The sequence below is a fragment of the Mustelus asterias genome, chromosome 5 (assembly GCF_964213995.1).
Source record: "Mustelus asterias chromosome 5, sMusAst1.hap1.1, whole genome shotgun sequence".
In the NCBI taxonomy this organism is placed as follows: Eukaryota; Metazoa; Chordata; class Chondrichthyes; order Carcharhiniformes; family Triakidae; genus Mustelus; species Mustelus asterias.
In genome coordinates, this window is record NC_135805.1 from 45,761,501 (window position 1) to 45,776,220 (window position 14,720).

At 41.6% G+C, this 14,720-nt stretch overlaps 1 protein-coding gene across 1 annotated transcript in view; it reads right to left on the reverse strand.

The window, feature by feature from the left end:
- Positions 1–4,302: 4,302 nt before the first annotated feature.
- rars2 (arginyl-tRNA synthetase 2, mitochondrial) overlaps positions 4,303–14,720 on the reverse strand; it is a 65,002-nt gene continuing 54,584 nt past the window's right edge. The window contains exons 16-20 of the mRNA XM_078212468.1: positions 13,331–13,440; positions 10,608–10,703; positions 10,110–10,184; positions 8,803–8,866; positions 4,303–6,987 (exon numbers count right to left, since the gene is read on the reverse strand). Coding sequence (XP_078068594.1) covers positions 6,901–6,987; positions 8,803–8,866; positions 10,110–10,184; positions 10,608–10,703; positions 13,331–13,440 — 432 coding nt within the window. The 3' untranslated portion in view covers positions 4,303–6,900. The remainder of the gene's footprint in view (positions 6,988–8,802; positions 8,867–10,109; positions 10,185–10,607; positions 10,704–13,330; positions 13,441–14,720) is intronic.

Consider the following 14,720-nt stretch of genomic DNA (forward strand, 5'->3'; position numbering starts at 1 on the left):
AAAAGCTCAGAAATGCATTCCACCCTGGAAAAGAACTTCTGTAGAAAATCGGTGATTTTGTTACATTAAATCTTTTATTGATATCTGCATTTTACAATGGTACATTGATTAGTAAGTTGTCACTCTGTAATAACATAGCACAGGGTTCATGTTCCTATCAGATGCTCCTGAAGCTGTAAAAACACATCAGGGATAATGTCTCTTAGAACCACGTTAGCAGATACTACTATTCAAAACATCTTGCTGTCAAGCTTCTCTCTCAGCTCTTCCTTTAACTTCTCCATCAACAGCTACTCAGAACATCCCAGGACTCAATTTTCCACTAAGATGCCATTGCAAAAATAATTCCAGAACTGGAAAACACCAACTTAATGAGATTGGTATGGAATGACATTTTTTATTTTGTTTTTAAAGAAGCAGTCAATAAATATATTGACATTAAGGTTAATAATATGCATTAATATAGTGCCTTTAATGTAGAAAAACAACAAAATGCTTCACAGAGTGGTGTATAACACACTAAAGGTGGTGTTTAGTAGGAAGGTGACCTAAAGCTTGGGTAGAGGTGGGTTTAAGGAAAAGAGTTGGAGAAAAAATGCGTAGGTTAGAGGGATTAGCGGGTAAATGTGTAGGGATATGGGAGTAGGGGCTGGGTGGGATTGTGGTCGGTGCAGACTCGATGGGCTGAATGGCCTGTTTCTGCACTGTAGGGTTTCTATGATTGATTTCTACGAAGTAGGTGAAAGCTTGGTAGTAACCCGAGGCAGTCAGAAGCACAGAGGGGGGGTGGCAGCAATTTGGACCATGGAAGGATTTGCAGGATTGGGCAGTAATAGGACCCAAATGTAACTTGACAGGGATGAGGTGGAATGGGAGATGGGAAGCAGAATTTTGGGTTAAAGTTAACGGATGGGAGCCCAGCTCAGAACAATGGAAGGGAGAAAAACAGATAAGAGTTTCAGTAGTTGAAAATATTTATTCATTCATGGGACAAGAGCGTCGCTGGCTGGCCAGCATTTATTGTCCATCCCTAGTTGCCCTTGAAGGTGGTGGTGAGCTGCCTTCTTGAATCGCTGCAGTCCATGTTCTGTGGGTTGACCCACAATGCCATTAGGGAGGGAATTCCAGGATTTTGACCCTGTGACTGTGAAGGAACGGCGATATATTTCCAAGTCAGGATGGTGAGTGGCTTGGAGGAGAACTTGCAGGTGATGGTGGTCCCGTTTATCTGCTGCCCTTGTCCTTCTGGATAGAAGGTGCTGTCTAAGGATCTTTGGTGAATTGCTGCAGTTCATCTTGTAGGTAGTACACACTGCTGCTACTGAGTGTTGGTGGTGGAGGGATTGAATATTTGTAGATGTGGTGCCAATCAAGCAGGCTGCTTTGTCCTGGATGGTGTCAAGCTTCTTGAGTGTTGTTGGAGCAGAACCGATCCAGGCAAGTGGGAAGTATTCCATCACACTCCTGATTTGTGTCTTGAAGATGGTGGATAGGCTCTGGGGAGTAGGAGGTGAGTTACTCGCCGCAGTATTCCTAGCCTCTGACCTTCTCTTGTAGCCACTGTGTTTTATGTGGTGAGTCCAGTTGAGTTTCTGGTCAATGGTAACCCCAAGGATGTTGACAGTGGGGGATTCAGTGCTGGTTACACCATTGAATGTTAAGGGGTGGTGGTTAGAGTGTCTTATTGGTGATGGTGATTGCCTGCCGTTTGTGTGGCGCAGATGTTATTTGCCACACGTCAGCCCAAGCCTGGATATTGCCTAGATCTTGTTGCATTTGAACATGGACTGCTTCAGTATCTGAGGAGTTGCGAATGGTACTGAACGTTGCACAATCATCAGTGAACACCCCCACTTCTGACCTTATGACGGAGGGAAGATCATTAATGAAGCAACTGAAGATTGTTGGGCCTAGGACATCACCCTGAGGGACTCCTGCAAAGATGTCCTGGAGCTGAGATGACTGACTCTCTACAACCACAACCTATGGACCAGGTATGGCTCCAACCAGCTGAGAGTTTGCCCTGATACCCATTGATTCCAGTTTCACTAGGGCTCCTTGATTTCACACTCAGTCAAATGCAGCCTTGATGTCAAGGGCTGTCACTCTCACCTCACCTCTGGAATTCAGCCCTTTAGTCCATGTTTGAACCAAGGCTGTAATGAGGTCAGGAGCTGAGTGACCCTGGCAAAACCCAAACTGGGCGTCACTGAGCAGGTGCTGCTTGATATCACTGTTGATGGCCCCTTCCATCACTTTACTGATGATCGAGAGTAGACTAATTGGGCGGTAATTGGTCAGGTTGGATGTGTCCTGCTTTTTGTGTACAGGACATATCTGGGCAATTTTCCACATTTTAGCCAGTGTTGTAACTGTATTGGAAGAGCTTGGCCAGGGGAGGGGCAAGTTCTGGAGCACAAATCTTCAGTATTATTGCCAGAACGTTATCAGGGCCCAATGCCTTTGCAGTATCCAGTGCCTCCAACCATTTCCTGATATCACGTGGAATGAATCAAATTGGCTGGAGACTGGTATCTGAGATGCTGGAGACCACTGGAGGAGGCCAAGATAGATCATCCACTCGGCCCTTCTGGCTGAAGATTACTGCGAATACTTCAGCCTTATCTTTTGCACTGGGCTCCTCCATCATTGAGGATGGAGGAGCCCAGCACATTAAGTATTGGGCAGAAGTGGGCAACTACTATAGAGGTGGAAGGTGTATTTTTGTGACGGTATGAAAACCAGAAGGTTATGAAGCCTTGTTTAATCTAAGATGGTGCTTTCAGTGGGGTGGGAGAAATGAATTTATGGTGCAAGTTCAAGATAATTGTTTTGGACTTCCCACTGTTCAGCATGTACTGAACAGCACACTGGCAATGGTGGTTGGTGGTGGGGAGGGATGAGTAGCTACCCATGTTGTAAACTCTCACAAAATGAAATGGTGACATTGTTGGTTTAAAGTTGGAACAAATTTACTGACCTATCAAAAAGTCTAACACTAATAAAATGCAAACTTTCTAGAATTTGACACAGAAGACAGGGTGGCTTGAAGGAGAACTTGCAGGTGCGAATGTTGCTATGCATCGACTGCTCTTGTTCTTCTGCATGGTAGAGCTGATGGGCCCGTTTAAGGAGTCTTTAAGTTGATACAGTGCACCTTCTACATGGTAGATACTGCTGTGTTGACGGTGCAAGGAATGAATGTTTAAGGTGGTAGATGGGGTGCCAATCAAAGTGGACTGCTTTAGTCTGGATGGTGTTGACCATTTAATGTTGGAGCTGCATACATCCAACCAAGTGTTCTGGGGAGTCACAAAAGGAGTTACTTGTCACATAATTCTCAACCTCTGACCTTGAAGCCATAGTAATTACATGGCTTCCCTGGTTTAGTCTCTTGTCCATGGTAACCCCTAGGATGCTGATTAGTAGGGTACTCAATGGTAATGCCACTAGAGATGGTTAGATTATCTCTTGTTGAAGATGGTCATTACCTGGCAATTAACATTTGTGCCACACATCAGCCCAAGCCTGCATGTTGTCCAGGTCATGCTGCACATGGACACAGGCTGCTTCACAATCTGAGTGACAAACAGTGCTGAACCTTGTGCAGTCATCAGCAAACATCCCCACTTCTGCCCTTATGATGGAGGGAAGGTCATTGATGATGCAGCTGAAGATGGTTGGGCCTAGGGCACTGCCCTGAGGAACTCCTGCAGTGGTGTCCTGGAACTGAGTTGCTTAACCTCCATCTTCCATTGTACCAAGTATGATGCCAACCTTTACAGAGTTTCTCTTTTCCCCCCCCCGATTCCCATTGACTCAGGTTTTGCTGGGGTTCCTTGATGCCACTCAGTCAAATGCTGCCTTGATGTCAAGAGCAGTCACTCATCTGTTTGAACACTGAACATGAACTATGCAAACCAATTAATTACCTCCCAGCTCTGCAACCTCATCAATAAGGACAATAGCAGCACGATCATTGAAATACCATCATGGCAAAATCAGACGCTGAGGAATATAACATTTTCTTTGTCACAAATGCATCAGGCCTTCTATCTCCATGCACTTCAGATATAGATTTCATGTAAGAAATAAGGTCATCGCTGATAGTGATGAGCATGAAAGAAAACTGACAGCTGTCCACTTATAAATAAAACCACCAGATCCATTATTCGAGCTCCAACATTACCAAGATCACATTACTAAGGTCATTCCATTAGTACAACGAAGCAATCAAATAACAAAGGTGGAAAGATGACCCAATTTTGAAAAATGTGCAGTGAAACAAGAGGTAGAGATAAGCACAAGGAAGACACTGCCAGCTTTTACTGTGCAGCTTCTTTAATAGTTTTCAGTTAAACCCAGCAGTTCCTATAACTACTGCAAAGTGTACAAAACTAGCTAAGCAGCAACAGCAACTGATAGCATGCTCATCGTTTTGCAAGCAGTTCCAACCTTCAGTGCTTTTGTTCTGTCTTGACCTATGGTTATTGCTGTTGGACCCATATCTGTGGAGTACCACATTCAGTCAGCAGCCCTGTGTAACTGCAAATTGACTTCACATGTGCCTTGTATGTTGTACTTGCACACTTTCCAAACTCTGTTCTAATTGATACATCCTTAAATGTGAGGACACTTAAAGGCAAATAAGATAACAAATGTCCAAATTGTGAAACACAATTGTAAATTATACCACACCCACCAAGCTTTCTGGATGCTTATGCACTTGGCTTTAGTGTATTCATCAGACAGGGTGTAATACCGGAGTAATGTTAGCATTTTCATATTGAAGTATACCTTAAATTAGTTTCCTTGGATGAAAAGGTGCAGTAACTGTACCCACAAACTCTAACATGGTAAAATAATTTGGGGCAAGGGTGGAGAAGGAGATCTTTCATTTTCATCCTGCATAGCATTAGGGAAATAATTGACAGGTTACTGCTTAGAGAGATAATAACTGCAATTCGTTTTTTTTTCATTCTATCCGATTAGCATGGATTTTTATTTTCTACATCATACTTCCATATCAGCTATAGGCTAGCCAGATGCAGGATAAACGTTCCATGACTCTGTCTTAACTCTGCATCTATCGCTAAAGAATTCTGACCATTATCCATACCAGTTATTTTTATGGCCACTTTGATGAATATTCTGTTTAAACCTTTAAACCCTTGTCTTTTTAATACCAGCCACATTCATTTACAACCAGAGGAGATTTTACCCCAGAAATCTCGTTGCATTTAGGTCCAGGTACTGTTCACTGGCAACAGTTAGAATAAATAATACTTCCAGTCAATTCTAAAGAACAATAATCTTGAAACAAAATGACATTGTGACATGCTATGCAAGTTTGTCTTCAATCCTTCATGGGAAATCCCAAACTTAATCAGCAAATAAAAGCAGAAGCATTTTGTTTGTGAAAGAGTGTATGATGGTAGCATTCTTGATAGTATCACATCTAGCTTCAACTGATTTAAGATCTCTAACCACACAATTAATAAACAGAACCCTGATTGTAAATGCTGACCAGGCATTTGCTATCTACTCTTGGCCATATTCCCTCCGGGAAATCATCTCAGGAGGCCAATGTGCACGGATAAAAAAGAAAGGGCAGCTCATGAATTTTTTTTAAAGCAAGTTTCTCATTAAGCTCAGTGCTGACTGAACATTCAAGATCTCACTTTGCCTCGCCCACATAATCTGACATCTTCTTCAGTCCTGTACTTCTCAATGTTAAGAATTTAATCCTGGTTGACCCATCCCACCCAGAGTAATAATTTGAACCATTAGTACACATTCTCACCTATTACAGAATCCAACTATTCATGAACTATATTAATGACTTGGATGAAGGGACCAAGTGGACTGTAGCCAAATTTTCAGATGATACAATGATGGGTTGTAAGTTGTGAGGAGGATACAAAGAGCCTGTAAAGGGATTTGATAGGTTAAGTGAATGGGTAAGGTGGGAAAATGTGAAGTTGTCCACTTGACAGGGGAATAGAAAAGAAAAAAATATTTAAATGGAGTACAGGGAGCATTACACAAATTAGCATGCAGATACAGCAATTCGGAACACAAATGGAATGTTGGCCTTTATTGTAAGGAGATGGATTATAGAAGTAGGGAAGTCTTGCTACAATTGTACAGGGCATTGTTGAGACGACATCTGGAATAAGGTGTACAGTTTTGGTCATCTTAAAGAACAGCCTTCCATTGGAGTTCAGAGAAAGTTCACAAGGCTGATTCTTGGGATGAAGGGATGCCTATTAAGGAAAGGTTGAGCAAATCCCTCTTGTGGAGGAGTCAAGAACTAGGGGACACAGCTTAAAGATAAAGGGTCTCTCAAATAGGATGGAGGTGAGGAGGAATTTATTTTCTCAGAGTGTTGTTAATCTTTGGAATTCTCTTCCTTAGAGAGCAGTGGAAGCTCAGTGATATTTTGAAGGCTGAGTTAGACAGATTTTTGGCTGACAAGGGAGTCAAAGGGTACAGGCAAGAAAGTGCTGTTAAGACCGCAATCAGATGAGCATAGTTCTGATTCAATGGTGGAGGAGGCTCAATGGGCCGAACAGCCTACTCCTATTTCTTATGATCTTATTTCTGTGAAAGAGACTGCCTGAAATCTGGCAGGTTTTCCTCTGCTCTTCACTTTCTTCCCCTATAGGCCATGGAGTTCAGAGCTGAGTTAGAGGGTCACCTGCTCTCTGCTGGATGTTGGACGAGGGTAGTTTCAGTTTTCCATTTTGTTTTTCTTCTTCCTTGTGGGTACTCAGGGTAAAAGCAAGTTTACTTTGGGTTTAGTCAGCTATTGTAAACCAGTGTGCTTAATCACATCGTTACTTAAGTTATGCCGAGTAAAGTTATTAAATTGGCTAGAATACAAAAGCAGATGCTTCGTCACATCTTCTCCACTGGCGTTATACCGAGCAACTTCATTCCACTGGCAAGCACAGAAGAGGTTCCATTGAAAAGAAGAAATCTTGCCTAGAATGAAGAGGAATTGAGGTGAAATATATCTTGAGAATGTTAATACTGGATGAACAACTTTGGCAATAACATACACTTCTTGGACTGAGAAAAAAATACCCATTTTATTTAAAGCAATTAAGCACCTATCTATTCTAATTCCATTTTCCAGCATTTGGGTCCACAGTCTTGTATGCTATGACGTTTCAAGTACACATCTAAATGCTTCTTAAATGTTGTGAGGGTTCCCACCTCGAGGAACCTTTCTGGCAGAATGTTCCAGATTCCCACCACCCTCTGAGTGAACAAGTTTTTCCTCAAATCCTGTCTAAATCTGCACCATACTTTAAATCTATGCCCCCTAGTTATTGACTTCTCAAAAATGGGGAAAAGTTTCTTCTGATCTACCCTAAGTCCCTCATATTTAGTTAATTTGGTACAGTCTTGACCTGTTGCAGTAGTTAAAAATAGAATAGCCACCTAGGAATGGGATAGCTCAGAGCAAATCTGGTCATTCAAATCCAGTTTAATGATTGTACATATTCACAGTGTCATCACAAGAACATAAGAAATATGCCCCACCATTCAATATGATCATGGTTGATCCATACTGGCGTCAACTCCTTTTCTGTGCCATTTCCCCATAGCCCTTGATCTATCAAATATCAGAATCTTATATATTTGAATAAGGTCACCCCTCACTCTTTTAAACTCCAAGGAATACAGACCCAGACTATTTAGTCCCTCTTGATAGGACAACCCTCTCATCCCAGGAATTAGCTAGTGAATCTCCTTTGGACTGCCTCCAATGTTACTATATCCTTTTATTTAGGTAAGGGAACCAAAACCATACGCAGTATTCCAGGTGAGGCCTCACTAACATCCCGTACAATTGTTTCAAAACCTCCCTATTTTTAAACTTCAATCCCTTTGCAATAAAGACAAAAATACCATTGGACCTGTCTGTTAGCTTTTTGTGATTCATGAACTAGAACACCTAGATCCCTCTGTACTTTACTCACCTGCAGTCTCTTTCCATTTAGATAATAGTCTGCCTTTTGATTCCTCCTACCAAAGTGCATGGCCTTACACTTACCCACATTAAACTCCATTTGCCATGTTCTCACCCAGTCACCCAATCTATCTATATCCCATTGCAGAATCACAATATCTTAATCACAACCTGCCCTTCCACTTATCTTTGTATCATCGGCAAACTTGGAACCCTTACATTCTGTTCCTTCTCCAGATCATTAGTGTAAACAGTTAACAATTGCGGGCCAAAAACTGATCCCTGTAGTACTCCACTAGTTACATCTTTGCCATATTCAAATAGGTCTGAATATGACCCATTTATTCTCACTCTCTGTTTTCTATGTGACGGCCAGTTTTCAATCCATGTTAAAACACGTCCTCCAGTTTCATGGGCTTTCACTTTGTCTTGTGCGTTCACACTATTTATACCAACTTTTATGGTTTCTTGCCATACCCCAATTTTCCAAGGCTTTGCCAACTCAAGACAATCTATCTTGGCCAAGACGATCTTCTTAAGAATCATCACCAATACTAATTTGAGTTCCACAAGTTACTGAATAACAACTTGCCAATCCCAGAGATGAAATCTGTTGCTTCTAGGTTAACTCTAATCAAGAGGTTTTTTTGTTAAAAAGGCGATGCCTGAAGGATTAGTCCATCAGGCAGCCTCAGGATGTGTAATCTCAAGTTGATATAACAAAAGCATTTAATGGATTTTTTCTCATTTTTATTTCAGTACAAACTCTGAAATAACATCTTATGACAGCTGAATAGTTTTGATGTACAATACGTACTAACCGTTGTCACTTCGGGTAAGCTGCCCTTAACATGCAGAGTCCTGTGAGCTATAGAAGCAAGGCGGCTGTGAAAAGGAATTTTTAAAAAGTCAGCACATTGATATTTAACAAGGTATTGGGAAACAAAGCCATTTGCATTTATGTTTAGCAAATTCAGTGGGGCTCCAACAAAATTACTTCCCTGGGCTACCAAATAGAAAAGGGGAAAAGGAGAGTCAGGTAAGATGTCGACTCTACAGTCAAGCTGACTGGAAAGTGCTCAGGTATAAATATTGGGTAAGAACGGGATCAAATTTGGTTATAATTCACCTGGCACAGAGCCCACCTAAATTCTTAGATGAAGCACTGGAGGGCTACTGCTGTGCCCGGAACCATATCAACGAAAATAAATATCTGGAATTAAGATCTACTGATGACTATGAAACCATTGTTGACTGTCGGAAAAACCCATCTGGTTCACTAATATCCTTTGGGGAAGGAAATCTGCCGTCCTTACGTGGTCTGGCCTACATGTGACTCCAGAGCCACAGTAACATGGTTGACTCACAACTGCCCTCGGGCAACTAGGAATGGGCAATAAATGCTGGTCAGCCAGCGACGCCCAGGTCCCACGAATGAATAAAAAATGTCTTTCCAGAAGAGAGGAAGGGTGGAGAAAACTAAGTATATTGACAGTTGCTGAAAATATTAATAATAAAGTATCTAACTTAGAGCTTTGTTTTTTTTAAATTAGAAGTGGTGAATCCTCAAAAACACTTTGGCAATAACCAATTTGAATTGCAGAATCATGAAGTAAAAGGCAATTGAGAGGTGAGCCCAAACCTGGAACAGCAAGACCAGGGATGGTCAATAAATGCTGTCTTTTTGGTTATCACCCCATCCTGAAGACAAAACTAGAGAACCTGGTTGAATCAGTCCCCACCTGCACCTGGCGGACATTCCATGAACTGCTCTGATGACTTTGTGCAGTGTGTTTACCCGTATGCACATTGAAGGATCACAACTGTTTTGATTCCAGGATAACAATTAACAAGGACATATGACATTTTTTATAGTCAGGGAATAAATGTGATATTTTGCAACTGACCACTACTTGTTGGGTGGGCAGTTTAGGTTGGTGAAACCCAATTATTGTGAAACCCAATTATAATTCAAAATATTTAAGTCTGATTTTAATGCAAATTTCATTCACCTAGAATGTTTAGAGCTTATGGCTTTGAAAGGTATTTGCAGAAAACATGTACGAAGCTTCAGGCATCGAAGGCCGTCATCTATAAATGTCACTATTCAGGCAACAAGAGACTTTACCTCAACATTATCAGGTAGTTAACAAGATGCTTAGGTTGGAGGTCCTCCGAAACTTGATAAAGAACTTCATCGTACCTTAAAAACAAAATGAAAACATATCTGAGCTCGTCATAACGCTGCATGCACTTCTTCAAAATAAAATTTCGCAAAGTACTTCTCACGGAAACAAAGTTAGCAAAATGACTGCCGTGTAAATTTCGAGTACAAAAGATTTCAACCTTTATTTGCTCAAGGCATGTGGGCTCCGCTGGCATGAACGGTATTTATTGTCCAATTGCCCTTGAGAAGGTGAGGGTGAGTCACCTTCTTGAAAATCTATAGTTTATGTGGAGTAATTACACCAACAATGCGGTTAGGGCAGATGTTGATGCGGCAGTGTATGCAGCAGGTCACTAATAAAAGGAACCTATTAGTTACAGCCATTAACTCAGGGGTTATAGTTAAAGAATCTCTTCCCCAAAAAAATAAAAATAGCTGCATCTGTTGTCAGCTTTATACCTGAGGAGATGCTGTAGTAAAGCAATTGCCTGAGGATCTTGTAAATAAGCTGGGTTGAACTGTGTCTGTACGTCATCTTCACATATTCTCTGTAAACTAAATTTTAAAAATAATTGTAAATACATCAAGGAGTACAAGCAGCATAGGACACTTGAGCCCTGCAGTCAGCATCCATAATGGCAGTGTTTTCATCAGTTTTATAAGAATTTGTTAACCATTAGATGGTGCATTTTATTCCCAATTTGCCAGTCATTTACTAGGAATCACAATGCAAAAATTACTTTGAAAACTGATCCATGTAATCCACAGATCCGTTGACATTGAGAATCTAACCGCCATCAGCTTCTGTGATCCACCACACACACAGGAGATGGAGGCGAAAAAAGACAGCCATGGCTAGTGTTGGAAGTGCTGGCATCAAACGTTGTATTTAAAAAATCAATTTTATGCCCAGGATTCCATTTTGTAGCTAAGCAACAATTTCTTCAGCTATTTTCAGAAAGTCAGCACAGGAAGAGTTAAATTGCCAAGGCCTCTTGTAAGGCTGGTTATTAATATTGATATTAAGATAGTTGCTTTGCTATTTGCATAGTTCTGGGAAATAAACTTATCCTTTTGATGAGTATTGGCAATATATTGGGCTCTGGTCCCCTGCCATTTGGATGCTATGGCTGCCAAAAAGGTGCACACATTTCAACCATGAATCACATCAGACCCCTTCTTGATAAAGGTGTTACCATATTTCCTGCAGATGCTCATTACATATGTTAAGTTGGCAGATCATCCACACAAGTCTGCAACATTAACTGGACGTCAGGAGTGACACTCTGGAACTCCCAAGTGTCAGCTAACATCTCCTTTTAACCCCGCACAGTGGAACATGTGATAAGCAGCAGGAAAAAGACCACACTAGTGGTATCTGAAGAAATTAACAACTTAAACATTTAATTGCTAGCTGATACCTTGTGGCAGTCACAATTCCATTTTTGATGTCCAATTAGCTGTCATCACCCCACCTCAAAATACCAATGGTGGGGTTCTTTCCCACTGATTAATACATGTTCCATCCTTGAAAACTACAGCCCATCTCCAACCTCTCTTTGCCCTCCAAAGTCTTGGAATGTGTTTTCACTCCTGAAAACTGCTCACCCTTTTCTGCAATTCCATGTCTGAAACACTCCAGTGGGATTTCCAGCCCATAGTGTGGAAACAGCTCTGGTCAAAGTTACTGATGGCGATAAACCATCCTTCCTCATTCTTTTTGACCTATCTGCAGCCATTAGACACAACTGGCCGCATCATTCTTTCCAAAGCCCCTTCTCCATCATGCAACTATTAGAGTTCAAGGTTTGAGGAGTGGCCAAAACTTGCATGTTGTGGGGCAATGTTCCTGCTCCTCCTGGCCCAAGGAAGTGCTGAGAAAAGCCACTGAATTATGAGGAGTTTGCATCTCCCATTTAAGTTTGTTTTCCGGGAATTCCACAGTTCAAGATCTCTCCCACACTTTCTGTTACACGCAAGCTGTGGCACTGATGAGGTCATCAGGTTTTTGATTTCAGTTTGATAATTAGGTCACTGTTTGCATCTTTCACGCTTCGAATTATGCAATTGAGCATCTAATCAGACAGGAATGGATTCAGGTTTCCCAATCCTGATATTTGAATCTCACGCTTCCTTGATGGACCTTTCCCATCCTTTGAGAGTGAGTTGTGGGGGCGTGGGGGGGTGGGTGGTGGAGAGGCAGCGTGTTAAAAATAGAGGTCCGACTGTCTAACACTCAAATGCACGTGCTCATAGTAGAAAAAAACCCTCAAAAATTGAGGCATATAACCTGTGTAAAAGATCTGTCACCAGAGTGTGAACTGGCTGCCCATCTCTCAAATCATCTCTCAAAACCATCTTATTCCTGTCTATTTAATTAGTTAGGTATAGAACATAGAACATTACAGCGCAGTATGTTGCGCCGACCAGTGAAACCAATCTAAAGCCCATCTAACCTACACTATTCCAATATCATCCATATTTTTATCCAATGACCATTTAAATGCCCTTAATGTTGGCGAGTCCACTACTGCTGCAGGCAGCACAGCTGTATTCAGTTAAAAATCTCTAATTTCCTCCAAAAACAAAGAACCTGGGCTATTCAACATAACCACTCTACAAGGGCCAAGCCAGAGTAATAGATCAGGGAGTATCTATCAAATAGTAGCCATGTTAGGAGTACTATAAGAAACCGTACTGTGCATATTTTTGCTTGGCTATATTCATCATTGAAGGTTCAATTTACACCTACAAGCAAAAACATGAATTTAAACAGGTCCATTCAGTTGGTAAAATGTCCCAAAGCACTTATAGGAGCATTATCAAACACAATTAAACACAGCCACATCAGGAGATATTAGGAGGGTGACTAAAAGCTGGTCAATGAGGTAGATGTTAATGGGTATCTTAAAGGAATAAAAGGGGAGGTAGAGAGGAAAAGGGATTTAGGGAAAGAATTCCAGAGCTTAGGGTCAAGACTGCCAATGATGGAGCAATTAAAATTGGGAATGCTCAAGAGGCAAGAATTGTGAAGAGTGCTGATACAAATCAGAGGAAACTATTCAGCCCACCTTGCATGTGCCAGCTCGTTTTCTGCTTTGGACACTTTGTACGGACAATAGGTTTACATTGGTTCAATACACAGCGAAAGATTTTCTTGATTTCTTACATTCATGCCTTACCTACATAGTCTTGCATGAGTATATTGTAGGAACACTCCAGTATCTCCCTGGCTCTGCAGGACACGATCCCAGTCGAATTCATAATCAGACAAAAGGGGACCTTTGAAGTCCTGTATGTTACATTAAAAAAATAGTTACTTTTCTCCAACAAAGAATCCTAACTTACCAACTTGAAAAAAACTCAGGAAAAGTTGACTGAGAAAATATTGAAAATTATCAATATAGTATTTCATAAACAATTTAACAAATTCTTAGATCAATTAGTTTATTTTTACAGTCATATACAATCTGCCTCTTGTTGGCTCCAAAATCAACAGCACACAAACAGGCCCAACAGTCACAATGGTTAAGTGTACAGGAGCCAACAAGAAGTTGCAAAACCAACATGCGAAAATCTACTTGAACTTTTAAACATATTTGCAGCATGACAGTTCATTTTTAAAAATTCATTCTTGGGACATGGGTGTTGCTGGCTGGCCGGCATTTATTGCCCATCCCTAGTTGTCCTTGAACTGAGTAGCTTAATAGGTCATTTCAGAGGGCAATTAAGAGTCAACCACATTGCTGTGGTTCTGGAGTCACATGTAGGCCAGACCAGGTAAGGGTGGCAGATTTCCTTCCCTAAAGGACGTTAGTGAGCCAAATGGGTTTTTCTGACAATCAACGATGGTTTCACACAGGTCCCCAGAACACAACTTTCTTTTGTTTGGGACCAAGGCCATAAAATCATCTCCCTAGAGGAGCTATCTGGCGTCCCCCACCTTGGGCACTTGGTCTGTGAGAACAGGCTTGATATATGGCTGCTGAGGAAGTTTAAGATTTTTTTCATAGGATATGGGCATCGCTGGTTGAGGCCAGCACTTGTTGCCCATCCCTAATTTCCCTTGAGAAGATGGGTTGAGCCAACTGCTGCAGCCCATCTTGAATGGCTTGCTCGGCCATTTCAGTGGGCAGTTAAGAGCCAACCACATTACTGTGGGTCTGAAGTCACATGTAGGTCAGGCCAGGCAAGGATGGCAGATTTTCTTCCCTAAAGGACACTAGTGAACATGATAGGTTTTTTAAACAATCGATGATAGTTTAATGGTTATCATTACTGAGGCTAACTTTCAATTCCAGATTCATCAATTTAAAATCATAGAATCCCCAAGTGCAGAAGGAGGCCATTTGGCCCATCGAGTCTGCACTGACCACAATCCCACCCAGGGCCTATTCCCGTGACCCCACATATTTACCGACACTAGGGCCAATTTAGCATGGCCAATCAACCTAACCTGCACATCTTTGGATTGTGGGAGGAAACCAGAGCACTCGGAGGAAACCCAAGCAAACACGGGGAGAATGTGCAAACTCCACACAGACAGTGACCCGAGGCCGGAATTGTACCCGG